The 26,940-nt window shown below is 45.4% G+C and overlaps 1 protein-coding gene across 3 annotated transcripts in view; it reads left to right on the top strand.

Annotated features, from left to right (window-relative positions):
- The window catches only part of ASAP1 (ArfGAP with SH3 domain, ankyrin repeat and PH domain 1), a 355,431-nt gene that overhangs the window by 63,545 nt on the left and 264,946 nt on the right, over window positions 1-26,940 (top strand). For 2 of the 3 annotated variants that reach the window (XM_058564945.1, XM_058564942.1), the window contains exon 3: window positions 12,008-12,134. The exons of the other annotated variant lie outside the window; for it this stretch is intronic. In XM_058564945.1, coding sequence (XP_058420928.1) covers window positions 12,008-12,134 — 127 coding nt within the window. The remainder of the gene's footprint in view (window positions 1-12,007; window positions 12,135-26,940) is intronic. 3 annotated transcript variants of the gene reach the window in all.

Raw genomic sequence — 26,940 nt, 5'->3', positions numbered from 1 at the left:
GATTTCACCTGCATATAAACAACATTAGCAATTGGGTATTTTTTTTCCTCTCTCTGAGGCGAAAGATGTCTAGAGATAGTCCAAAGCCAGATGATGCCTCCATGATTATCAGGGACCCAAGCAATTAATGTCTCTCTGTTGTGCCATCCTTGTCATATTACCTCATGATCCAAAATGGCTGCTAGAGTGTCAGCCATCACATCCACATTACAGGCAGCAGGATGAAAGAAGAGGGGAGGGGCAACAGGGGTCTTAGCTCTTCTTAAGGCACTTTCCCAAAAGCCCTACATAGCATTTCAGTTTACATCTCACTGGCTAGACTTAGGCACACAGCCATACCAGCTATAGTGGAGACTGGACAATGAGTCTTTTAGCTGAACACATTACTGCCCCAAATCAAATTGGAGCTCTGGTACTGAAGAAAGGGAGACTAGAGAGAAGGGATGTAACCAGTAGTCCCTGCCACATCCAGCAAGGTGCTACTTATACAAAGAGTGTAGTAGAGTGGGAAGGGCTTGAACTTTGAAATCAGATAGATTTGTGTTTGAATCTTAGCTCCTCCCGCTTGCTAGTTGCAGGACCATTTCTCTGAGCCTCAGTCTGGTATCCATTAAACACAAGAAGAGTGATAGATAGCTACTTTGTAGAATTGTTGTAAGCTGCAAACAAAATCATGTTTGTAAATTGCCTTGTAGGTAGCGGGTACTAAAAGTAGCCATTATAGTTATTATTAATGAATGCATTGTGCCTTCTACCTGCATCAGCATATTATTTCTTTGAGATATAATTCTCATAACATAAAATGTACCCTTTTGGGGTATATAATTCATTTGTTTTTAGTGTATTCACAAAGTTGTGTAACCATCACTGGGATCTAATTCCAGAACATTTTCATCACTCCCCAAAAGAGACCTCTTAGCCATTGGCAGTCACTACTCCTTCCTCCCTTCCCCCAGCCCCTAGCAACCACTAGACTGCTTTCTGTCTCTATGGATTTGCCTATTCTGGACATTTTGTATAAATGGAATCATATGATATGTGGCCTTTTGTGTCATTTACTTAGGATACTGTTTTCAAGTTTCATCCATGTTGTAGCTTGTATCAGTACTTCATTCGTTTTTTATGGCTGAATAATATTCTATCGTATGGATATACCATAGTTTGTTTATCCTTTCTTCCATTGATGGACGTTTGGGTTGTTTCCACTATTTGTCTTTTATGAGTAATGCTGCTATGAGCATTCATGTACAAGTTTTTGTGTAGATAAGTGTTGTCATTTCTCTTGCGTGTATATCTAGGAGTAGGTCATACAGTAACGCTATATTTAACCTTTTGAGGAGCTGCCAGTTGTATTCCAGAGCTCCTGCAGCGTTTTACGTTCCCACCAGCAATGTATGGGAATTCCAGTTTCTCCACATCCTCTCCAGCACTTGTTACTGTCTGTCTTTTTTATTATAGACATCCTAGTGGGTGTGAAGTGGTGTCTCATTGTGGTTTTGATTTGCATTTCCCTAATGACTAATGATTTTGAGCATCTTTTCATGTGCTTATTATCCATTTGTATATCTTCTCTGGAGAAATGTCTATTAAGTCCTTTGCCCATTTTTAAAATGTTGTGATTTTATTGTTGAACTGTAAGAGTTGATGTATTTTAGATACTAGATCCTTATCAAATTATGATTTGCAAATATTTTCTCCCATTCTGTGTATTATCTAATGTACTTTTTTGTAAACAATCCTTTGAGGTGGATATTATTATCCCCATTTTACAGATGAGGAGACTGAGGCTCCGAGGCAGTGAATAGCCTGTCCAAGTAACACATTTACTAACTGTGAAGATGGTACGGGAACCCAGGAAAAGATTAACCATGGCTCTTTTAGTTTTATTGGTAGAAACCCATCTCAGACCAGTTTATGCTAAAAAAGAAGCATAGTTGCTCACATACCTGGGAAGTCCAAGGGCTGGAATGGCATCCGATGAGATAGACCAGTGGTTCAAATTATGTCACCAGGACTCCCCCTCTCTCCCTCCCTCCATCCTTTTTCTTCTCCCTTCCTCCATCTCTTACCATCTTTTGGTTAGCATCATTCTTAGGCAAGCTCTCTCATCTTTGCCATATGTGGCAAAGATGGTCACCAGTAGCTGAAGGCCCACGAAGTCCTTTGAGCTAGACTTCTAGAGAAAGTGCATGTTGCTCTTTACCCCGGCATCCATGTTAGTCCTCCACTGGAATACCCATCGATGCTGCTTTCACGAGTCTGGGATACTCTGATTGGACAGCCTGGGTCCACCCCTGTGGATGGGAAGGTAGAGACACATGATTGACAGTTTCTGGAGAATCACATGGAGTCAGGGAGGGGTAGTTCCTGAAAGAAGGGGGTATGTGGGGCAGACAGATAATACGGTTGATGTCCTACAAGGTCAGTCTGAACTGCTAAGTTCAACATGCCGAAATTAGCTGGGGGGTAAATGAAAGTTAATCTCGAAACAAAAATTAGGAGAAAAGTCATTTATTTGCAGAAAAATGGAAGATATTGAAAATAATCATCCCTAGATCCAATCAACAGTGAGTTCTCTGCTGTCCACTTAAACACAGCAATTTTATAAACTAGACTGTGTAATACCACTAAATCTCTAAGGTCAGAGCAAAAAGGCTAATTTTCAGAAAACAAAATAAAAAACGGGGAACAGAAGCTAGATGCGTCTGTCAGAAGGTTTACTAGCAATTGTGGAGTTTGTTTTTTTTTTCAATTAGAGCCCCTAGTGTGATTCGGAATGTTCACATTTGAAAACGATGTTAACCAAATAGCATATGCTAAGAAGGAAACTCTGCAGTGGGTGGGCATTTTTCCTTTTTCAAATAGAGAGATGCCCTACATTTGACATAATTCTGGAATTTCACGTAATTCACAGCAATAGATTCATATACTCTAGGGTGCCCCTGACGGGGGCCCCCAGCCCAGAACTGATGACCTCCAGACTGTTCTTTACCTACAAGTAAACCTTGAGGGAGAGCTGGCGGCCTTGTACTGTTTGGCATTGGTTGTAACACTGATGTCAAAAAAGAATTCATTGAATTATAGGATGTTATTGCCCTGGGACCTCAGAGAGCTTCTGCTCCAGGTTCCTGGTTTTAATTACAAGGACGATGAGACCAAAGGAGGTGAAACGATTTGGCCGAGGAAAACGAGCTGACCTCCCTGGCATGCCGTGTTCCATCTCAGTGCCAAGGTCTCAAATAGCTGTCCTTTTTCAATTTTCTCTTCTTGAATGGTGTTTCAGATGATCAGCAGCTTTGAAAAATGCTCACATGAATAGGTCTTACTTGGGCTTTGGGCAAATCAGAGGGATAGCCACACATGAAATCACCTTTTTAGGACCTTACATTCATAGGTCATGTATTTTAAATATATATCTATTTTCTGTTTGAATTCTTTGAACATTTCATCAGTTGTGTTGAAAACTTGTATCTCTACCTATATGTGAGCTCCTTGGAAGGTTGTGTCTTACATATCTTTTTGGCTCCTGAAGAGTCTAGCATAGGACCTGTTTAGGATACAGGTAATGGTATTAGTAGCTACCACTTACCGATCATTTACTATATTGCAGGCACTGTGCTAAGCATCTTGCATGGATTATCTCATTTAAACCTTATGACAACCTTATGAGAGAGAGATCTTCTCATTATCCTCTTCTTCAAGGAAAAGAAACTGATATTAAGTACATCCCTAAGGTAACAGTCCCTAAGAGGCAGAGCTGGAATGTGTACCCGAGTAATCTGAATCCAGATCGCCCACTCTCAACCACCAGAAAGGTTGTAGAGCTGCTTCATAACTTTGTGGAATGGAACTGAACTGCTGGGTTCCAACCTAATATGTCTACCCCCATTGGGGAAGGTCCTCAGGGACTCGGGAGACAGTGGTCTCAACTCTGAAAATGCCAAAGGGGGAAAGAACTTGTCAATCAGGAGAGTCAGGTGGACTTCGCCAGAGAAGAAATCTCACCTGCACTCTCTGTGTGCTGTAGGGCTGCCCAGGGTTGGGGGAAGGGGGTGGGTTGTTTGAAAAAATATGACCGACTCCCAGTGTTCAAGTCACAGAACATCTCTGTCCTTATTTCTCACGACTTCTTGCCTTTTATAAAGTGGCTCTTAAGGAAGGGCAGGGGTTGGGATGGGAGAACTTAGAATGTCCATCCACTGACATTGATTTCCCTCAAGCTCGCAGCTTACTTAGTTGACTTTGGAGAGCAGGAAAGAAGAGAAAGAGACAAGAGAATGAAAACGGAGGGGGGGTACCACTCCGGTCTCAGACTATTCACAGTCTTCTTGCTCAAAATTAGGGGCATCAGTTAAGTGATCTGTGCCAACTTTTATACAGTTAGAGTTTTTAAATAGTAGGCAAATGTCTATAGGCATTCCTTGATACTGTGATGCAAAGACCAACATAATCTGCTCTTAATTGGGAGTTTCAGATATTTTTCTGGACACAAGGTCTTTAATCTCACCCTTGAACTATAACTGGGGAAGGTGGAGGAGTGGAAAAACTCTTGGGAAGCAGGATACCTGGGATCTGGCCCAGGTTCCCCACAAATCTGCCTGGAAATGCTGGGCAATTCATTCCACCACTTGCGAATCAGTTTCTTCATCCGAAAAATGAAAGGATTGGAAACCACATTATCCTTGAAATTCTTTCTGACTCTAGTAGTTTATGGTGATGTTAGATGATGGAAGCGACTCTGAGGACAAGGATTCCTCTGTCCAGTTCTCCTCTCCCAATTCCTTTCACACACCCCCGCGTAAATGTTTGTTCATTCATGTATTCATTCATTCATCCATCCATCCATCCATCCTTCCTCATTCATTCATTCATCCATCCATTCCCTCCATCTATTCAGTAAGTGTCTCTTAAGCACCTGAGACTCTGGGACTATAGCGGTAAATGGAAAAACGCCTGGTTTCAAGGAGCTCACAGTCTAGTGGGAGAAGTATAACTATTTGGAAAATGGTGCCATGGAAAAGGGTGTAATAGAGAAATGTTCTCCATCTCGAGATAGCACAGAAGTGGGCATGAGTAAAAGTGGGATCAGCTAAACTGAAAACAAAACATTCATCAGAAAAGAAAAGAAACTTGGATGTTCTATAAGTTTTTCTCATTTTTCAGGTTAATGTTTCTTTTTCGAAATAAACTAAGATTTAAAATCCCTCACTCCTACAGATTGCAAGTTTTTAGGACTCCCATATAACACCACAATTTTTCTTCACCAGAGGTTGTTTTACTTATATTAGAAATGATGTTGCTCATAAAAGGGAGCCAGTTAAATCCAAAACACATTTATTGGGGGTCCACAGGGGGCCTGTGCTAGGCAGTGCCTTCCGTTGGGAAGAAAAAACCTGCAGAGTTTGAATTCAGACCGGCTGTCAATCGCAGTTCTCCACGTATTAACTTGACCTTGAGCAGAATGTGCATGTCTCCCAGTTCTCTCAGCAGACGGCATGGTACCTCATTAGGCTACTGGGGAGATATCAGGAGACGATGCTTGTAAAATGCCCAACCTGGGGCTCCAGGAACCTCCTGTCCCCTCCCTCAGTTCCTTGGAGATGTAGGTGATACAGAGAAGGATACTATTTAGTCCCCTAGTGCCCTCAGGATTGACAGTCTGGGAATTTTGTAATGCAGGAAACTCAGGAGGAAGATGTGAGTTCAGAGCCTAGCCCTGCTACTAACAGAGCTATTTGTCTCTGGGGAGGTTCTCAGTCTCTCCACGTATAGATGAGTTTGAAGTCCCTCTGAGCAGTGCCAGCATCCTCCTGTTGCTTATGGCAGGGTGAGAGAGGCAATATTGCAGACATCCATGCGAAGATTATTCCCAACTGGAGGATTGGAGCAAGGGGAGTGCTCTCCAGACCAGTCAAGCTTGCATTTGATTTGGGCTTGTAATGAGGGAAAGAGGGAAAAAAGGAGGGAAAAAAGATAACACATGGGCTCCAACAGAAAATTATCCCAGGGCTGTGGACCCATGTCTTGGATGAGCACGTAGTGCAGGGTGGGTGATCACATGGGCCATGAAATCAGACTGCTCAGTCTTGCTTCACCACTTGCCAGGGTGACCGCTAAGCTTCAGGTTTCCCCCATGTATAAATGGGGACGATACCAGTACTTGCTTTATTTGGTTGGTGCCAGTATTAAGTGAGGTCATGCCTGCAATGGCTCAGAATGGTACAGGGCATATAATAAGCACAACAATTATTAGTTGATATTATTATTGTTATTTTACAGGACAGAACAGAAATATATTCCTGAGTTCATTCAGTTGACATTTACACTACATGTCTTCTGGGTTCTCACACACACACAAAAAAAGGAATAGTCGGAACAGAGAGCAGTTTTTTGTCCCCAGACAAACCATGTTCTCCTCTTTACTTACTGAGAACACTCTAGTGGTTTTACTTGGAGTATTTAAATTAAATTAAGCACATTTGGCATTAGAATGGGCTATTTATTTATTTATTTATTTATTTATTTTTAGTGAGGAAGATCAGCCCTGAGCTAACATCTGTTGCCAATCCTCCTCTTTTTGCTGAGGAAGGTTGGCCGTGGGCTAACATCCGTGCCCATCTTCGTTTACTTTATATGGGATGGTACCACAGCATGGCTTGATAAGCGGTGCGTAGGCCACGCCCGGGATCCGAACCCGTGAACCCCAGGCCACCCAAGCGGAACGTGCAAACTTAACCACTACGCCACCAGGCTGGCCCCTACAATGGGCTTTTAAAAAAATTTATTATTACATGAAATTGCAGGAGTGCACTTGGGAAGCACTCATACAAGGCACATGAAAAAAGTCCTTAGCTTAGGAAGAATATGGCAGCATGAGCCTAGCACTAAAACACATGGACTCAAATACCTATGCTTCCCTCCTCCTGTCCCCCCCAACACACGCAGTGCTTTCCTTTCTTCTGGCACTTCATTAAGATGATAGAAAATGAATTCATAAGTTAGGTGAAATAAGAACACTTTCCTTGGTTGCCTGGGTTGGGAAAAATATCTAACAGAGGTAGTATAGTGGAGAGACCGATTTTGCAGGTGGTGGAAAAAGTACTAGATTTCGTCTGCCAGGCTCAGAGACATTAACTCATGGTGAGATTTCATTGTGTCTTAGTTTCCATTATTGTAATACTCCCATATCAGGACTGTTATGTGAATGAATTCAGACACTGCGTGTATAACAACCAGTGCAGTGCCCGGCCCAGGAGAGCAAGTCAGAAAGTAGTATCCTATACCCCGGTAGCCTCGGGTTTCTCTCTTGGTAAATTGGGGATAATTATACTTACCTTATAAAGTTGTCATGAAGTTTAAAGAAGGATATGTATGTCCAAAATTCTCTACTTAGTCAAGTATCTGGTACCTAGCAGGTCTCAGTGAATTTTTTTTGGAAGCAATATCAGAATTTATATCTCCAGGTAAGGTTTTCAGTATTCCCATAAGATTGTTTACTTATGATATCTCAGACCCTGCCAAGCCCTTTATGTGCCTTAGTTCACTGAATCCTCAGAGCACTAAGGGATAGCTATTTTCATTGCCCCCATTTTGCAGATGTGAAAACTGAGACTCAGAGAAGTAAATTACTTTAACAAGGCCTAACAGCTGCTATGTGGCAGAGATGTGATCTCGTCTTTCTCATGTGAGAATCAGCCTATAACTCATGCTTCTGCAAAATAAATGCCCTGTTCTATCCTCCAGAAATTGCCTTGCTCAGAATATTATTCTTTACAGGAGCTGTGATCAATGAAAACAAGGCTTTTATTTTATGGTGTCAACTCACTTCTGATCTTGATTGGTATTCATCCTATTTGACTCTAGATACTGTTTATTTACTTCCAAAATCCTGAACCATCACTAATGGATCCAAACTCACAAAGGATACTTACCAGAATAACCCAGGTCTCTGAAGACTATTCCCAAATTCAGGATCCCAGACTTTGGGAATTACTGTGCAGCCTCTACCCCCCCTCTTCTCTTCTCCAGGTGACTAATTTAGTGATATATCTGAGTCGTGGAGTGAAAAGAGATGCATTTATAGTCACACTTCACATAAAAAGGGATTTCAAAGGGAACTAACATTGGTTGATTATTCATTATAGGTCAACCACTTTATCCACATCTGCTCATTTCATTTTGCATAACAACCTGTAGTGTGGTTTTATTGCTACCCTAATTTTGCAGATGAGAAAACAAGGCTAATAAGTGACAGAGCAGAGATTCAACCTAGGTTCACGTATCACAAAGCATATTCTCTCCCCACTCTACTCCATTGACCCTGTCCCGTGAAGGCATTGGGAGCCTTTGATGAATGCTGTAATTCTATCCCGTCAGGCTGGGATGCTGGCTAGCACTGTTGATGGGAGCATCAATAGCTCCTCTTGGTTTCTTGGGCCCACAGAGCACCCCCAACTCCCCACCCCCTCTCTCCCACCTCTGGTATGTTGTTAGCCATCTTCAGATGCACCCCCTTGGATTGTTAGGCAAATGCATGAGAGTGAAGCCTACAACTGGAAACATAACTCATCCAATTCCTTGATGACCGTGGGGTCTGTAGTGCCACCACTATCCATAAGAATAAGCCTCAGCTATTCTTATTGCCACTTTTCAAGGAGATAGAGAGCATCCTGCAAGGACCACTGTCTTACCCCAATCAGCAGTGCTCAGAGTAAGAAACTGGCATGAGTGCAAGGGTGCTGAACAGTCTTTGATGGGGATTATGATGATGACAATGAAGATAATGCCTGCTTTATACAAAGCCGGCCATATACAAGTATAAGTGTGTGAGTGTATGTGTGTGTGTGTGTGTGTGTGTTTCCTGGCTCTGGAAAGGATGATGTGTATTTCTGAGCAGCTCCACACAAAGAAATCCAGCGTTTTGCCTACACCAGACTCTATTCACTTTTAGATATACAGGAATGGTTTTCAGGGTATTTGAAAAAATGAGAGGTGCAGATGGTTTGCACCAAGGCCTGGTTTCAAATTTAAAGAGGATTATGGCCCGTGAATCCCAGAAATAGTAGGTAGAGGTGTGAACCTTTGAAATTCTAATTGCAGACCAGTCTGAGGAGGTATATACTTACCAGGCACAATATCTCGTTGTTCACATATTCCTTTCTTGGCCAGAGGAGACGGAGAGGAGGAGCAGATACATAACATAATCTTCAACTGAAACTGAAACAACAATTCATGGCAGCAGGTTGGGCTTTCTGGTGAATTCAGGAAAGAATTCCCCTGCTGTTTACTATCGCAGTTAGCTTAGGTAGTTGTAATAATCTTTATTTCTTGCATCTGTAGAGCTGAGGGTATGCACAGACTCAGCTCCAGCTGGGAGGGATCTGTGCGGTCATTTTGCCATACCCACCCCTTTATTTTACAAGTGATGGCACCAAGGCCCAAGGTGACAGCATCAGTTACTAGGAGAGAAAGCTCTGGAATCCAAGGCTCCTGGAATTGAGGCAATTATTCACTGACTCTAGGCTTTTATAATGGCTTATATTTATCGAGTGTTTACTATATGCCATACATACGGGATGGAAGGAGCTACCAGTCCAGCAGAGGTGATAGGCATTAGATGACAACTTAGAATAGAGGGAAGAGTAGAATAAATGCAAAACCGAAGTCTAAATTGGTTTCTAGCTCAAAAGAAGGCCTTCTTGGAGTGGATGGGAGTCCAAGTGCTGGCTGTAATGCTCTCAACTGCTCCATGGGGTAGCTTGCTCCAAGTCACAGCATTTTCCAGATGCAGGATGACCTGTTTAGTATGTGGAACTATACCTTCTGGGTGGCTCATATACTAAAAGCCCATGTTCTGTCAACCACTGCACGTGAGCAAGTGACCTCCAGGTGCAAGTCAACTGCCTGCTTTCACCATCTGGCTATCTCCCCAGAACCTCAACCTCACTGTGTTCCAAACCAAACTTTTAAAACCGAATGAGGAGAAAGTGGGTGCCTGTTTGTTTGTTTACTTATTTTTCAGAATGCCTCTCAAAGTTGATTTCTCAGCACTTCACTTTGCCAGGGGAGAGTCTTCATTGGTGCACAGAGCCTTGAGAACGTCTTCCTTTAGTTGGCTGAGACACTTGCCTACCTGACATTGATGAGCATTTGCTGGAGGCACAGGGCAGGTTCAGTGCAACCAACACAGGGAGACCAAACGCCTCCAATTCTAATGGCTCCGCTGTGCACGAAGCACTTTCTTGTCCGTTGTCTTTTAATAGCCTCTTGGGGTTGGTGACCTATCTTCCTCCTCTTGTGAGGCAACTGAAGGCCTAGATCCCATAGTCAAGGCTCTCTATGGGACTCAGCCTCTCATTCTCTCTTCTACTCAAGATGTCACCTTGGCAGAGAGGCCTTCTCTGAACATCCCTTATGCAATAACACCTCCATGACTTTCTTATTTTATACGTACTTCACTTTATATTACGTATTTGTTGGTTGTCTGTTTCCCTACTGGAAGGTAAGCTCATGAGTGCAGGGGCATTGTTATCACTAAACCTCCAGGGCACATAGTAGGCCCTTAGTAATATGTCACAGTAAGCGAGGTGATGCGTTTTCATTTGACAACCTCTCGGCTGCAACTCTGTACCAGGCCCAATGCTAAGACAAGGTCCCTGCCTTGGGGGTACTCCGTTGTACTTGAGGGTAAGGACCAGAGAACAGACACTTAACCATATAAGATGACAGGAACTCAATCCTGGAGGAGGCCATAAGGCCAGCCTTGCGCCCGAAGGGGGCGCATTTGGGAGACGAGTTTACAAGGCTGCTCCTATTGGAGCAGCTCCTGTAATTGGAACCGATCGTGCGGAGCTTCCCAGGGGCCTAGATTTTTTTTTTTAAACCAATTTCATCCGCAATCAATGGTGAGAAATTAAATGGATTCTTTGGACTAAGTAGATTGAGCTGGTTAAAAAAAATAGCCATCTGCCGGGGCCGAGGAATGAGCAATCTGTTGGTACTTTTTCCGCTGAAATTTAGCATCTGCTTAGCGTTGTACACGATTTGCACCTCGGGAAATGCCTTTTACACTCCCTGACCCTCGTCTGTCCTCCGGGTTAAAAAAACAGCAGTGCAAATGGAAGGATTAGAAAATTGTAAAAAAGCAAAAAGTCTCATTCGTCTTCACTTAGCATTTGAGCGACCTGAGCAAACTGCACAAAACTAGCCTTCCGGCGGCGGGGAGCGCCCTGCAAAGGGAATGCGGGCGGGAGCCGCGCGAGCGGGCAGCGGCAAGCCCGGGCCCCGGAGGCCGCCCCTGCGCCCCGCTGGCTCGGCCCGCGGCCCTCGCAGCAGGAGGCGGCGCTCCGGGCCTCGCTTCGTGCACCCACACGGGACTGAAAAAGCACGCGTACAACTTTCTCTGGTCCCCCTTCTTGCAAAACGCTCGCGGAACGAGCTCGCTGAAGTAACCGCTCCGGGGGCCGCCGGGGAGCCGCGCGGCCCCCGCCGGGGCGCCCGCGTCGAAACGTGGCCGGGGAGGCGGCGCGGGCGGGGGCCGGGCCGGGGGCGGCGGGGGCGGGGCGGGGGCCGCGGCGGGGGCGACGGCGCGTGCGCAGAGCACTTCCTTGTTTGTCCCCGTGACTGGAGCGGGAGCGCCGCCCGCCCGCGGGAGTGTGCGCTCAGGCAGTCGGTGTCCTCGCCGCCGCCTGTCAGAGCGTCTGAGGAGGCAGCCGGCCGCCGCGAGCTGCCCGGCCCGAGCCCCCGCGCCGCCGGCATGAGCAGAGGGAGGCGGGTCCTGGAGAGCCCCCCGCCTCGCGCGCCGCTCGGAGTTTGAAGGGCCCCGCGTCGAGCGTCGCCTGCTCCGCCCGCCCTTTCTCCCGCCGCCGCCGGGGACGGCAGCCGCGCCAGGCCGGGCGGCGGGTGGCGGGAGCGCGGGGCGTTCATGAGCCGCCGGGCGGCCCGCGGCCCCGGGAGCCTGCGCCGTGACTCACCCCCCGCCCCCGCTTGTGTCTCGCCCCCCCGGCAGGATGCCGGACCAGATCTCCGTCTCCGAGTTCATCGCCGAGACCACCGAGGACTACAACTCGCCCACCACGTCCAGCTTCACCACGCGGCTGCACAACTGCAGGAACACCGTCACGCTGCTGGAGGAGGTAGGTCGGGCCGCTGCGCCCCCCGGGGACCCCGGCCCGCCCGCGGGGACGCCGCGCCGCCTCCGCTCGCAGCCGCTGCCTCGCGGTGGGCTTGTCGCGATGTCGGAGCCGGGGAGCAAGGGGGTGTTGGGGGCTGGGGGAGCCACACCCCCTCCCCCGCTCCCAGGTGAATGGGGGACTTGGGATGTGCAGTCCCCCGCCCCCATTGCCCCGGCGCCGACCCCCGGGGGCTGGAGGTGGGGAGAGGACTGAGTAAGCTCTGGACACCCCGAGGAAGAAGAGGGAGTCCTCTCCCTGTCTTGCGCCCTTCCTGGATGCCAGGCGGTCTGTTCGGTTCTTTCCCCATCATTGTGACCCACTCATAACCCGAGAAGTAGGTGGTGTCAGGCCACCCGGGGCAGAGGGAGGCGAAGCAACGTGGCCAAGGTCACCAGCAAGGGACTGGGAGATGGTCAGTGAATGCATCTCTCCACGGCCCGGCTCGGCCAGGCAGGCTTGGCCGCATAGGCAGGGGCCGGTGGAAAAATCCCAGAGGAATGAGAGGGAGCTCAGGCTGGGACTGCCTTCCCCCAGGATTCCTCCCCGCTAGTCCCCGGCCCCTGAAGCCCTGGGTGGAAAGAGAGGTCTGTGCAGACAGGTCCCCACCCGGCTCCGCTCTCCCGAGGTTTGATAGAGCTCGAGGCTGCTGCGCCAGCAGGACTTGCCCACAGGGCACTCATAGGCTGTGAACTGAGGAGACCTGAGGCCGATGCTGCCTGGAAAAGCTGGCCAGCTGGGGACAAGGGAGGCCTGAGACAGCAGAAAGAACAGCTCCTCTTATGTGGACCCTTCCAGAAGCGTTGTGGGGGTCTGGGGGCAGGGCCAAGGGCATGGCAATTTCCTTTAAAATTTTAAGTGAGTTAGTGTTAGGGCGGGGTGGGTAGCTTAGGAGCAACCTGCAAGCCCACGAGCTGCAGAAGCCTCGGAACCTCTATAAAAATAGGACTTTTGCCCTGAAACTCTGCACCATCTGTACGTGCCATAAAGCACCACTCCCCTCCAAACAAGCCAAACCTATTTCAGCCTAAAAAGACAGCATTGGGGGAAGTTAGGAAGGCACATCGTCTTCCCTCGGTGGATTATCTTGCGGTTGGCTCATTGGAGGTTTGGGGAGCCCTTTCTGATTTAAGCTCGCCGTGGCCAGCCGTCTGTAATGTTGAGAAGCTTGGGCTTTTGTGGGCAAACTGCTCTTGATACGGCTTTGAGGCTCTTCAGGTCAGGTTATACGCAGAACTGGCGTTCTGAAGCACAGGGCTCCTAAATTTCAGGAGGGGAGCGATTTCTGTTCGTGCTGGGTCCCATCTTGCCTGCCTGGTGATGCAAATTAGTGTGAAAGGTCTGTGCCAGTTGAGGATGCTTCTAGAGTTCTCTTTGAAGCTAATGTTGGGTTATTGAACTGAATTTTGAAATTCAGTTGGAGAAATACCACCTAACTCAGTTTGTTTGAAGCCCAGAGGTAAATAGATCTTTTTCTTTACTTTTTCGTCTTTGTGAACTGTCAGTCTTGCACCAGCCTGATGCTTAGTGTCTGGGATTAAACCGAGTTGTCAGGCTTTCCATCTCATGATAGGTCTGTCCTTCACTTAATTGTGGTAAATTGGAACATGCTGATGGAGGAGCATTTTGCATCCTTTTTCTGTACTAATTGTGTATGCCTCTGAAGGATGTGGCATTGATTAGACTGAGCAGTTATTTTCCTTCTAGATAAGTTCTTCACTGCCTGCTAATAGAGCTGTCAGTTATTTTAACTTTCCCCTCCTGCACATTCAGATAGTGTTACTGTATTCTGTTTGTGTGGGGGGTGATAAGGGTAAGTAGTTGGTGATGCTATTTGTAGGAGTATGTGCCCATATTTTGCAGCTACACCAGAGGATAGGGTTAATGTTAAGTTACATGCGGCTGCTCTTGATCTTAGTTTGAAGTAACTAAATTTAAAAGCAAATGCAACAGATGCATTTTTTTGTGAGGAATAAATACTGTTTTGCAAGGTTGGGTAGAAAAATAGATCCAATCGTAATACAAATGTGGTCACCTATGAACTTGAGAAGGGATTGAAACCAGGCTAGAAGTTCAAAAGTGTCATGTTAGAGTACGTTGATAATACTCATGTTCTCAAAAATATAGCAGTAAATATTTTATCTAGAATGGCACAATAATTTTGTAATTCTTTTTCTTTACTTGAGTACAGAACTGGTCAAGAAGTCATTGTCCCCAGTCTGCATCTTTTAACTCTTGAATCATATTCTGTGAGATTGGACTCATGACTTGCATATACCCTTCAGTTTCTTATTGGTAGATCACTACCACAGTTGGGTTTTTGTTTTTAACTCTTAGCTTACAGATATGGAAGGGATACATTGTGATAAATATTTTAAGTGGGTCAGAATTCAGTTCTTAAACCATATGGGACTTAAGGTTATTACCTTCAAAATATAAGGAAAAGTTTTGGGGCAAACCACAAAATCTTGTTAACATATGCTTCACAAGTGAGATGCTTGGAAATTTTAAGAACGCTGTTTGTGCTATCTTGTGGTTATTCTTAGGAGTAAAATTTTTGGGTACTTTTTTGGTGATGTGGAAATTCAGGAATAGGACTTAATTTGGGCAGCTTGGAATTTTTTCTTCTCTTTTTTTTTAATTTTATTTATTGATTTATTTTTTTGTGAGGAAGATCAGCCCTGTGCTAACATCTGCCAATCCTCCCCCCCCCTTTTTTTTTTTTTTTGCTGAGGAAGACTGGACATGGGCTAACATCTGTGCCCATCTTCCTCCACTTTATATGGGACGCCACCACAGCATGGCTTGCCAAGCGGTGTGTCGGTGTGCTCCCGGGATCTGAACCGGCGAACCCCAGGTAGCCGCAGTGGAGTTCGCGCACTTAACTGCTTGTGCCACCAGGCCGGCCCCCTGGAATTTTTTCTTTTTAAAAAAAACTTTTTGTAGTTCTAGTAATTAAATATCTTCCTGTTTATTTACGTACATTTTTTGCTCTTTGGATTCCTAATAAACATACATAAGTCTCAACTAAAAATGTATATTAGATCTCCAAGGTTGGAACCCCAAATTACCCCACAGTCTCCCTTTTACTATGTCCTGTTGGCAGTGTGCTGTGCTTTGCAGATGTTGGTGCTTTTGTTTAAATCTCTGAGATGAGCCCTCTAGGAAATGGGTCAGAAATATATGGTAAAAGAGGCAAAGAGTTTACTTCTGGGCTTCACTTTTGGGGGCGAAGAGGCCCACATGGTTCTGGGAGTCATGGTGAGGCTGGCACACTGTGATGGCAGCTTTGGGAAGGCAGAAATGGATTGGCTGCCAAGATTTCATCCTGGTGTGTGAGCGTTTTCCAAGCAAAAAGCCAGTGTTTTGCTTATTCAGCAACCAAAGCACACTGACGTGTGCCATTTTACTCGTGACCGTTTGGAAGTTATGAGTAAATGACTAGGAGACCAGGAGAAGACAGTTTTCCCAAGAAGGGAGCAAGCCGGCATTCCAGGACCACTGTTGGGGACACAGTAGGACAGACTCCATTTAAAGCCTTAGATTGGTCAATACTTAGTGCTGGTGCAGGGGAGAGTCCAACATGATGAATGAAGGTCTGCTTGGTTATTTAATACTGGCCAGCACTTTATCTTTGATGATGGAGAAGGCGTGTTCTGCCCATTTATTGAGCAGCTGCCCTGTACCAGGCCCTTGGTAGGTACGTGGCATGCATGATCATATTAACCCTCATAGAACCTTTATGAAGAAGGGACAGTCGTTATCTCCATTTTACAGAGAAGAAAATTGAGGCCTAGAGAGATGAAATTATTTGTCTCCAAGGTCAAATGGCTGGAAAGTAAATGGAGTTAGGAAATCCTTAAACAGTTAAGACATAAAATAGGTGTTCTAAAGGTCCACAGAGACATATTCATTGGCTTTGTAGAGAGCGTAGGAGGCTTCGCTTTCATCGTTCCTTCTAATTTTGGTCTCATGAAACAGGTGCTTCAGTTCCTAAGTGGCTGAGTTTTTCTTCATGTTCACATTCTAGGGAGTTCTTAATAGTAATAAAATACACAATTTTTTCTTTCTGTGCTTTCAGAGATTTGGGTACAGGTTTTCAGATTCAAATAAGGGGACTTATTTGGGCATAATCCAGGAACAGCATTCACTCAGCACGTTTTTGGGGAGCACCTACTGTGTGCAAGTCATTTTGCTAAGCCTCGCTGAGGTATTGGGGTTGTTATCTGGATTATGTTATGGAGAAACTAATGGTCTTTGAGAAGGAGATAAATAGGGCTGTCACTCTTAACAGGGAAGAAAGGAGCAGTTCATAGGTGAGGGAAATAATATAGGACATTCACCCCAGCAATATAAGCTAAATCACTCAAATTACCACCCAGTCAGCGTACAAAGTCCAGTGCCTGTTGCATGCCCAGCAGTGTGCTAGGCCCTGGGGATGCTAAGATGAACAACCCTGCCATCAAGAAGTGCACAATCTAAAAGGGTTCTTATCGTCGGGTGTGGGTCTTGCATTAGAGGTCAGCTTGTCTTAACATGTGCAGATGTGTGTTCAGTCCTTTCTGAAGGCAGAGAAATGTTTGGCTAAATGAAGAAATGAATGAAGGTGTGGAATGTAGATTTATTATCGAGGCCTGTTTCATAATAACAGTGGTTACCAGTTATTGGTGTTCCTACTATGTGCAAGCCCTGTACATACTATTATTTAATGCTTACACTCACCCTAGTGTTGTCATTGCCCCCAGCTTACAATAGTTAAATATTTTGCCCAAGGTCACACAAACAGTGAATTGTGGATTAGGGAATTAATCTCATTTCTATAGTGTCCTCATGCATGCCAGTCAGACTTCATCTGTCTGTTTCCCCGCTCCGTGTAAATTTTAATTTTTACCCATGTTCTTTTGGACATCTTTTTCCATGCTGATGACTAAAGGTCATCAGTCTTTGGTAAATGCCTTTAGGTCCTCAGGTGTTGTTCTGTGGAGTCGCATGCACAGGACTTCTGCGGCACTGAAGTCCTATCTTGTTCATCAGCTCCCAGTGTTCTAGAATGCAAGAGCACTACTTCTCTTAAATTTTGAAAGCTGATCAACTTCATAGGAAGTGCTTCTTTATATGGCAGCTGCTACACGTGGTTGTAGTCTTAAAGAAAAACAAGTCTCAAGAAGGGTTTAGATAGAAATCAAGGCTGGTCCTGTGCGTTGCTTAAGGTGAAGAAAATGTGCTCTCTTTGTCCCTGGCCTCTGGAAGATAGAACAACAAAAGGTCATCAAGCCTTCCCTTGATGCCACAGTCCCACACAGAATCCTGGGCTCTGTGGCCCAACCCTCCGACCAACTCTGGAGGTATTTAGGGGGAGTTTTCTCTACCAGCACGGCTCAGTGAGTGAAGAATACAGTTGCCTGCAGAAGCAGAGAGAGAAGGAAACTCCCTTTATGTACCAGAACTCACACTTTTTCTAAAACAAGGCTCAAACCTGTTAGCCTGGTATTCCAAGCCAATGCTCTTTGCCCTTTATATACATCTCTAGGGTTTAAAAAACGTTTTCCACGTCTACCATCTAATACAACGCCTGTCTGGTAGCATTTCTATCATTCTTTTACGTATGAATAAACCAGGCTCAGAGAGGTAAAATGACTTGCCCAAGGTCATACAGTAGTAAATGATAGACTTGGCTCTGAAGGCAGGATCTCTGGATCTAACCCCCTTTCTGTTTGTTCTGTGACTCAGTGTCTTTTGTCCTTCCTGTCCACTAGTTTCTTTTGTCTTGCAGGGCCCATAAAGAAGACAGCTGCTGATTGTTTTTCCTATCCTTACTTGATTTCTAGTGCCAGAGAGGGAGAGTTTAGAGTAGAGAAGAAAAAGGGGAAGAGAGTTTCTTTTTCTGTTCTTTGTCTTGTTGGACCTCTCTTGAAACCTCTGCTTTTTGTAGTCAGAGACAGTGCTGCCAGCAGTCCTCCCTGGGCTCAGCAGAGGAGAAAACGGCCCTGTGGCTTCCAGCTGCACCCTGGCAATCTTAGCCTAGGACTGTTGACCAGCCTGCCTCTGCCTGGGAGCTGCCCACAGCCCTGGCTGAAGAACCACTACTCTTGGTTGGGCTGCTGCAGGCTCTGGCTGTCTGCCTTCTGGCTTCTTGGCCATCCACAGCTTGCCTTTGGCTGGGTGCTGAGAATCAGTGGACGTCAGAGTTGAAGGGACCTTGGAGAAAATCTGGTCTGGTGCTTGCCAGCTTAGGAGCCTAATCTCCAAGGGCCCCATGAGAGTCGTGATGGAGGTCTAATAGCCACTTGCAGTGTTTCAAAAAAATTGACGCCTCTACTAATGTGGTTCAGCATAACTCTCATGCCAGTTGTCTTTGCTTTTGGCAGAAATGCATCAGCTCAGTGGTGTAGACTGATTATCTTCTGATGATACTTGGATTGCCAGTTACAGATTCCTAAAATTGGGAAGCAAAATGTTATCTCATTCCTGTGATTGTTTTGCCAGAAGAACCCTTAGAGTTTTGTGTCTCCTTCAGAGAAAGCTCTGGTGGGATGAGGACCCACACAGATCTAGTTTAATCCTCTTGCTTTCAGATGTGGAGACTGAGGCCCAAAGATGGGAAGGAAATCAGGCAGAGATTTGAATTCAGGTCTCCTGACTCCCAGTCCAGGCTCTTTGCACTTCACTCTCCAAAAGGGCTGTGAAGGCTGATTGTACATGGGGAGGGGAGCACCTTTTCCAGTGACGCTGCCTAGAACTTGCTTCCAGGAAGGAGGGGTGGAGAGTCAATCTGAATAAGGAACCTGCTCTTGCTAGCCGGTCTGCTGGTGTAAGCCCTGGTCTCACAAGACATGCTGTGTGAGGCCACAGCAACCCTCCTTGGTGTTGGGCTCAGAGGCTTTCATTAGAAGCCTTTGTGCTGTTGGACGTTCAAACACTATCCAGACCTTTGCCTTTATGTCTCTGAGTCAAGGGAGCCTCAGAGAGGTGGTTTCCATTTACGTAACCTGGTCATTTGGGGCTGGAGTCAGACCTTGGCCTTAGCCATTCCCACATGTATTATTTAAACATGAGTAAGTGATGGGCTAGAGATCACTTGCATCCAAGACTCTGTTTCCTCATTTGATAAATAAATGGCATTGTTTTTAGTACTAAAGGAGATAACGCATGTGAGGCACTCAAGTGACTTCATCACTGGTAAAATGTGGCCCTGTGAATGTCAGGGTCTGACTGGTCAGTTTAGTCAGCCCTCCTCCTGTGGGGCAGGGAGGAAGGAGGTGAGAGGCATTCCTCAATGGGGAGATGGGCAGGGTTCTCTCCACTGTGGACCAGCAGTGACATTTGGGTTGAGGAGGATGAAGTTCCCTTGCCCAGGTTAACTGCAGCTCTATTATCTCCTGGTGTATATGGCGCAAGTTACTGAACCTTTCTGTGTCTTAGTTTCGTTGTGAGGATAGTACCCACCTCTTAGTGAGTCATTGTGCGTAAAGTGCTTAGAACAGTGCCCGGCATCAGTGCTCTATAAGTGATTGTTCTTGTTATCCTCATTGCTGCTGCTGTTCATTATTATTGGGTTAGACCCTTGAATCTGTAACTGAGAGGACGAGACTTGGTAGACTCATTTTGGAAAGGGGGGGATGAGGAGGTCAGATGACAGAGCCAGCTGTGTGCCTTCAAGGACCTGGAGGTGGAGGCACAGATGGGACTAAAGGGAGGAGTGGGACAATACTAAGCACATTGACCATTGGGGGTCATGGTCAAAGCCAATTTGATCTGAAACAGCCTGTCAACTCATTTTTACTCTGTACTCAGCCCTTGGTAGGTGCTACTTTGAAGTAAGGGAACCAGTGACCAGTGCTCCCTGCTCTAACCCAGGCCAGCCTGATAGGCTATATCGGTGCAGCCTCACTGTCCACACTTCTTTGTGTCACTGCTGATTCTTTTTGTTTCCTGTCCCCCGACTCCCCTTCGCCATGTCCCCTCCATTGATGCATCAAAGCCAGGAGAGTGCTACGTCCTGATTTTCGCTGGGGCTTTGGGGAAAGAGCTACTTTCTCTGTAACATAATAAATGCAAATATTTGATTCTAGTCATTTGTGGGAGGTGCTGGGGCAGCATTTATGCCTCAGCCCTGCCTGGGACAGAGCGTGGCAGCTAGGTTGTGTGCTTTACTGATTACAGCTTGAAGCACCGAGACCACAAGGAATTCTATTTTGGTTTGGAGGCAGGCGCCTTAGAGTGAAAAGGATCTGTCCTTGAATTTGCGTTTCTGTGTGCCTCATAGCTTCTTTTCCGTGTCAGTAAAATGAGTGTTAATTATTTATGGGCCAGGGGTTAGGTCAGACCTGGAGGCACTGTCCCCTCTTGGTCCTAAGAGAATCCAGGAGTTCACGGTGGGTCCCTCTGGCCAAGCACATTCTGAGTGGCCCTGTGTCGTGGTGCTGTTTGTGGTCACTTACATAAGAACTGAATTTTAATGCCGAAGCTATGGTATAATTTTCTCAAAAGAACTGGAATATATGTCCCTTTGATAAGACAGCACCCAATCTAGCCAGCCAGAAGCCAGAAAAACAAAATCAGAACCTCGTGTGCCAGGGAGGTAAAGCCCAAAAGACAATTGCGTTTTGGTACCAACTGTTGCAGAAAGCAGAGTTGGCTGAGTTGAGCTAGACCATCCCTTTCGCTGCCAGATGTGCTTTGGATGGAGGAAAATATAAGCTCTTCTAAGCTCTTTCTACCGTTCATCCAGTCTGGATACTGTGTATTTCTGTAGCATTGTGCTCAGGGGCCAGGGCAAGGACAGCCGTGTCCCCGGGGCCCAGCCCAGCACGTGGCATGATGACTTTATTATTATTAAATAAACTCGACAGAGGTGGAAAAGGCCTTCGAGACCATCTAGTACACCTCCTCCTTTCTGTGGATGAGGAAGCTGAGGCCCAGAAAACCCAAGTGTCTTAGTCTCTTTTGTTGTGACAAGACTCTGCGTCCCCCCAACAAAACAAAATACAGCTAGTTCAGGCAAAATGAGGGTTTATCGTAAGGACTTATGGGAGTATTTTATGGGACATGTGGGGCAAGAATGGTGGGAAATGAGGATATTCTCTTTTGAGCAAATGACAGAGGATGGCAGCCCAGGCTCTACATGCCCCCCAGCTCCTGTGCCCCACACCAGCTGAGGCTCTGTGCCTGATTCGGACATCTGGGAGGGAGGATTGGATTGGCCCAGTTTGGGTCAGGAGACCACTACTAGTCCAGTCAGCTTTGGCTAGGTTGGTGGGGTTACCAGATGGGTAGGACTAAGCCCTCCCCTTCAGCAGGGACTGGTTGTGATGATGGTCCTCAGAGAAGGGTAAGAGGGTAGGGAAGCACCCTCTCTGTATACCCGGATCACACAGCAAAACTGAGACTAGGATTGGGGCTTCTGGCCCCATCATCTTCATCCTCCATTGGAGCGAGAGCTTACGGAGAGGACAGTACGGCACAGGGTTATCGGGAGAACCAGTGGGGAAGGTAAGGCAGCTACAGGCCTGGCACCCAGAGGCACTAGAGGAAGATGATGGTTTCTCTGCCCTTCCTTCTGCAAGTCTCGCCTCCCCTTGACCCCTTTGCTCTGTATTCATTTGGGACATTTTGAAGGGCTGTGGTCAGAGCACTGTGCTGCCTAGTTGTAGCTTTCCTGATGTGGTCAAGAAAGACCAACATTCCACACAGGGTGTGGACAGAGAAGAAACCCCTCATTGCCGTTTAAATCCAAAGTGATGACATGGTGCTCAGAAATAACCTTCCACAGATACCCAGGATGGACGGAAGACCCGGCAGGGCAACCAGGCTCCATTTGGGAAATTTCCTGATTTGATTGGCCTTCTCCCACCGTTAAGTAACAGAAACTGCCTAAAGGTCTGCTGAGGGCTCACAGCTTTCCTTCCACGAAGTGGCTTCTTCATTGACCAGTACGCATGAAATAAAATTTGAGTGTCTTCATTGTTTTGAAATGTTGGGAGTCTTCCGTGATGTTTCATTAATCATTTTTTTTAGGAAGCCCATTTCCTTTTCCTTGTAATGTTTATTCACATTAATAGCACTTACATAAAATTGGATACTCCTTATTTCCACAAAATGCAAATCAAAATAAGTGTTCACTGCTGGCCCAGCAGCTGCTGCTGCTTTAATAATAGTAATATTTTTCGTAGCAATGCAAGTGAATGCACTGCCTCCCAGTAAATAAAATGGTGCCGAGTCAAATCATGCTGTCACCCTCCCAAGGACTCTGCATCTTGTGTATAGGAGTTTGAACGAATTCAGAATCCGCACACACTCCAGTTAAGCCCCTACTCTATACTGGGCGCTGACTGAATGCCCCACACACTTCTGGCTTAGTTTAATCCTTCCAGCAGCTTCGAGGGGAGGGTTCATCCCAATCCATGCTCTTTCCACTTCAGACTCATCCTCAAGAAAAAAAGGCTTTATATTGTGAATGGAATGCTAATGAACTAGAACAATCAGAAAATAGGCTTCAGCTGAAGCATGAGATATTTAGGTTGGAGTTGAATAAGAACTTCCTGGCAGGGTATTAAATACTGGATGGCCACCAAAGTAGCATTTTTTTCCTTCTAATTTTAGGAGAATTTTGTCATTGACTGGCTAATCAACGAGATTATGTACTTATTTATGTTCATACATCTTGTCACTGTTAGCAGATTGTAAGTACCTCAGGGCCGGGGATCCCCCCCTCCTTTTTTTTAACCTAGTTGGAGCTCAGAAATTTGACTAAAACAATGAAGATTATAGTGAAACTGAATTCGATTTGTAATTGTTGAGGGCAGATCTGGTACAGGTTTTCCAAATATTGCTGTCTACCTTTCTCCACTTATAGTTATACTGACTGCATAGAGCAATTGGAAAAACCCTCAATTACTAACTTTCCTGAAGGTCATGTCACAGATTCATGGCAGACCTGGATGCCGGGCCAAATTTTCAGTCTGTCCTTTTGGTATCTGCAGCCTGCAATCTGTCACTGGGTTAGTAATGTCAGGAACAGTGATAGCTCTCACTTTTTTTTTTAATTGAGGTAACATTGGTGTATAACATTATATAAATTTCAGGTGTACATCGTTATATTTCAACTTCCGTGTTGACTACATCATGTTCACCACTGAAAGTCTAGTTGTCATCCATCATCATACACATGTGCCCCTTTACCCCTTTCGCCTTCCACACCTATTGACCAATGGATAAAGAAGATGTGATATATATGTGAAATGGAATACTACTCAGCCATGAAACAGGCGAAATCTTGCCATTTGCAACAACATGGATGGACCTTGAGGGTCTTATGCAAGGTGAAATAACTCAGATGGAGACAGACAAATGCTGTATGATTTCAGCTCTCACTTTTTGAGCGCCAGCTCTGTACTGAGTACTTTACATAGGTTATTTCTAACCATCATGTCACCAGCTAGTACATGATGGAGCCAGGAATCAAACCTGAGTCTGTTGGGCTGCATATCCCACAACCCCCTCTCCCCCCACCAGCCAGCCTTACTTTGTCATGATTTAGCTGCAAAGTGCAAGGGAACAGAAGAGAGTCAGGTTAGCATTTACTTTCTTAGTGGAAACTGACATACATGTACACACACACACACAAGATGCACATCTGCCAGTGGAAAAGGAAAGCATCTTTCTCTCCTGATTTGTTTCCTTCCAGTTGGAGGCATTTACATTTAATGATTTACACTCCGTCATCTGGGGCAGCCAGTTCATGATGTGGTATCTGAGGGATTAATGAGACAAGTGGTATTTTCAAAGAGTTGACCTCTCTGGTTTTTCTTTATGAGCGGCCAGTAGTGAGTCATGATTTTATGAGCAATTATGCCCTGGGTTTCTCTTCAACATTTTTCTACTCTTATAACAGTTTACAAAGTGCTTTCGTATGTATTGTCTCATTTCATCCACACAGCACTTTGTTAGGCAACAGAGCCACCATTTCCTCATTTGACAGATGAGGAAACTGAGGCTCAGAAAGTTAAAGTGACTTGTCAAAGGTCACAAGACTGAAAAACTAGCATGCTGAAGCTTCCAGTTCTGCCTTCCAGTCTCAAGTGTTGTGTCCCCACCCATCCCCCCAATAGCTCACCATCTGAAAAAGACAGACCTCCAGATATTTTGTCAGGTAATTTTTAACTTAAAGAATACCTTTTGAATAAGAAAGATATGGATTTTATTATTGGATAATTTTGTAATACTTTGCATTGTTAGATTCCCCCTGTATACACATACCCTCTGAGGTCCCTTTTTTCCTTAATAGCTCAGTCATTCGGGTGGTTGCTACTTTGGGCATGTTTCTGTTTTAGTTTATCGGTTTGTTTTTAACTTTTACACATATATATGCAAAAGTGGAGAGACCAGTGTGAATCTCCATGTTCCTGTTGCCTAGCTTCCACAGTGATCTGCTTTGGCCAGGCTTGTTTTCATCTCTACCCTCATTCCTCATTTTTTGAGTCAATGCTAGATATTGTTTTATTTCATCCATAAATATTTCAGTATGTATCTCTAAAAGATAAGGACTTGGGAAAAAAGAAAACTGAACCACATTACCATTATCACACCTGAAAAAAATGAACGTTTTCCCAATATTATTAAGTAAATAGTGTTCAAATTTCCCCAGTGGTCGTCTTTTTTTTTTTTTTTTATGGTTTGTTCAAATCAGGATTCAAATGAGATCCATATGTTGTAATTGACTGACATATATTTAAAATTAATTTATGAGTACTCACCCCCTTTTTTTCCCCTTGCAATTTATTTGTTGAAGAAATGGGTTGTTTGTCCCATAGAGTTTCCCATAGTCTGGATTGTGCTGATTGCATCTCTCTGGTGTCATTTAACATGTGCTACAATCAATTCTTAACATACTGTTGTTCCTGATAATTTTTCATATTGAAGAATAAAAGGAATTTATTCTCTTTGTAGAAAACTAGGAAAAGCATAAAAAAGAAAATTTACAAGTCATCCATAATCCCACCAGCTAGAGGTAGCCAGCACTGTCTCTTCAGGTGTTTCTTCCAGATTTATTTATATCCTGCTTAGTTTCGTTTAACACATCATGAGCATTTTCCCATGTCATTAAAAAGTGTCCAGTAACGTTTTATAAGGCGTTTCATTGTGGTAATGATATTTCCCTCCTTCCCGTAAGTTGCCCCCAACTTTTGGGGTTTCATTTTAAATAGTTGGTTCAGCGGTTGCCCCAGAGGAGGACCCGTTGTTGAAAACAGAGCAGTGAATATTTGTTTACATCTGTCATTACCTGCACTAGTGTTGATAGATTCCTAGAAGTAGGATTATTGGGTCAAAAGCCAGGTTTCTTTGTAAATTTCTGATATAGTTGTCAGATTGCCAGATTCCTCTAGAAAGGTGGTCTGTGTTACGCACGTTACACCCCCAGCCCTGGGCAGGCTGTGAAAGAGCTTTTCTCCACACAGGGACAGCTTTTAGTGGGGACTTGACTTAAAAGTTCCTTCAAAGGAAAAAATTAGACTTTGGGTGTGCTGTTGCTCCCGTTTCTGTGTTGGTGCGCTAGAAGTTGTTGTGAGTAGTGAAGGGAAGAAGGAGCGAGCGTGGGTGTTTTCAGACTGTCTGCTTAGCACAGTGGAGAACTGAAAGCCGATGTCATCTCAGTGTCATGGGGAAGTGGGCAGCTCTGCCTTATGAGCCCTCCAGCCCCTTAGTGATGACGTCTCAGCCGAAATTCCTGCTTACTGTAGAAATAAGTTTGTTAAGGCCTCTGCCTCGTGGGTTCAGGAATAAGGAAATAGCATTCACTCTGAAAAGGGGAACTAGGTAGGAGACCAGACATGGAGTCTAACTCCTAGTCAGGGTGTCAGCTGGCCTCAGGTGGCCCCTCTTCTTTCTCCCTTGCTGCCTGGACAGTTGTACTTCCCTTTACTAACGCCAGGGGACATTTCTCCAGCTGAGAAACTCCTTTGGATTAGTATCTTTTGCAGACCCAAGTACTGCCACATCATTCATGTGACTTAGTTGGATTGTTTCCTACTTAACGCTTGCCTGAGAAGTAGGGAGGGGAGATGTTTTGGAGAGAGGGCTCCTCTGTAAGTCAGGTGGGCCTGGTGGGGCCCTGGGACCAGGGTTTTGGGGACAGCCTGAGGGAAGGAGATGCAGAGGAGCAGAGGGTGCCAAAAGCCACATTAATTTGTCTTTTCTGAGAGTTGGCACATAATTTTTTTTAGAAGCCAAGTTGTATTTCAGATGTCCTTGAGCTGGCCCCTAGCTGAGGAGCCCCATCACTTTGTCATGTGAATTTGTTACATTACGGATTTGTAAGGAGGTTTCCCTGGGCTAACCTCGAAACCTAACCACTCTTCTTCCGGGGTGGTGCTTTCTCAGTTCCAAAGGTTTCAGAGAGGCCCATTCTTAAGTTGGAGAGTGCCTCTGAAGATGTTGGGCCACTGCATCCCTAGGGAGTCCAAGCAGCGGCTTTCTGGAGCCTTTTTCCTAGTGAGATTTCAGCTTGCAGTGGACTTCTTTAAGTCAAGGTTGACTCTTGGTGGAATGTGCTGGGTTCCATGCTGAATAGTTTACATGTGGTATCTTACAGAATCCTCAGAGCATCTGGAAAGTAAACAGTCTTAACTTCATTTTACAGATGAGAAAATTGAGCATAGAGAGACAGTGACTTGACCTCAGTATGCAGTCAGTGGGGAGACTGGAGTTTGGTGTCCCTAAGGCTCATGCTCTTTCCATGATCCTTGCCCGTCCTCCTTGCCCCTTTAAGACT

The sequence above is a fragment of the Diceros bicornis genome, chromosome 21 (genome assembly GCF_020826845.1).
Source record: "Diceros bicornis minor isolate mBicDic1 chromosome 21, mDicBic1.mat.cur, whole genome shotgun sequence".
Taxonomy (NCBI): Eukaryota; Metazoa; Chordata; class Mammalia; order Perissodactyla; family Rhinocerotidae; genus Diceros; species Diceros bicornis.
Note: the sequence above shows the minus strand (reverse complement) of the source record. Positions and strands in the feature narration are given on the sequence as shown.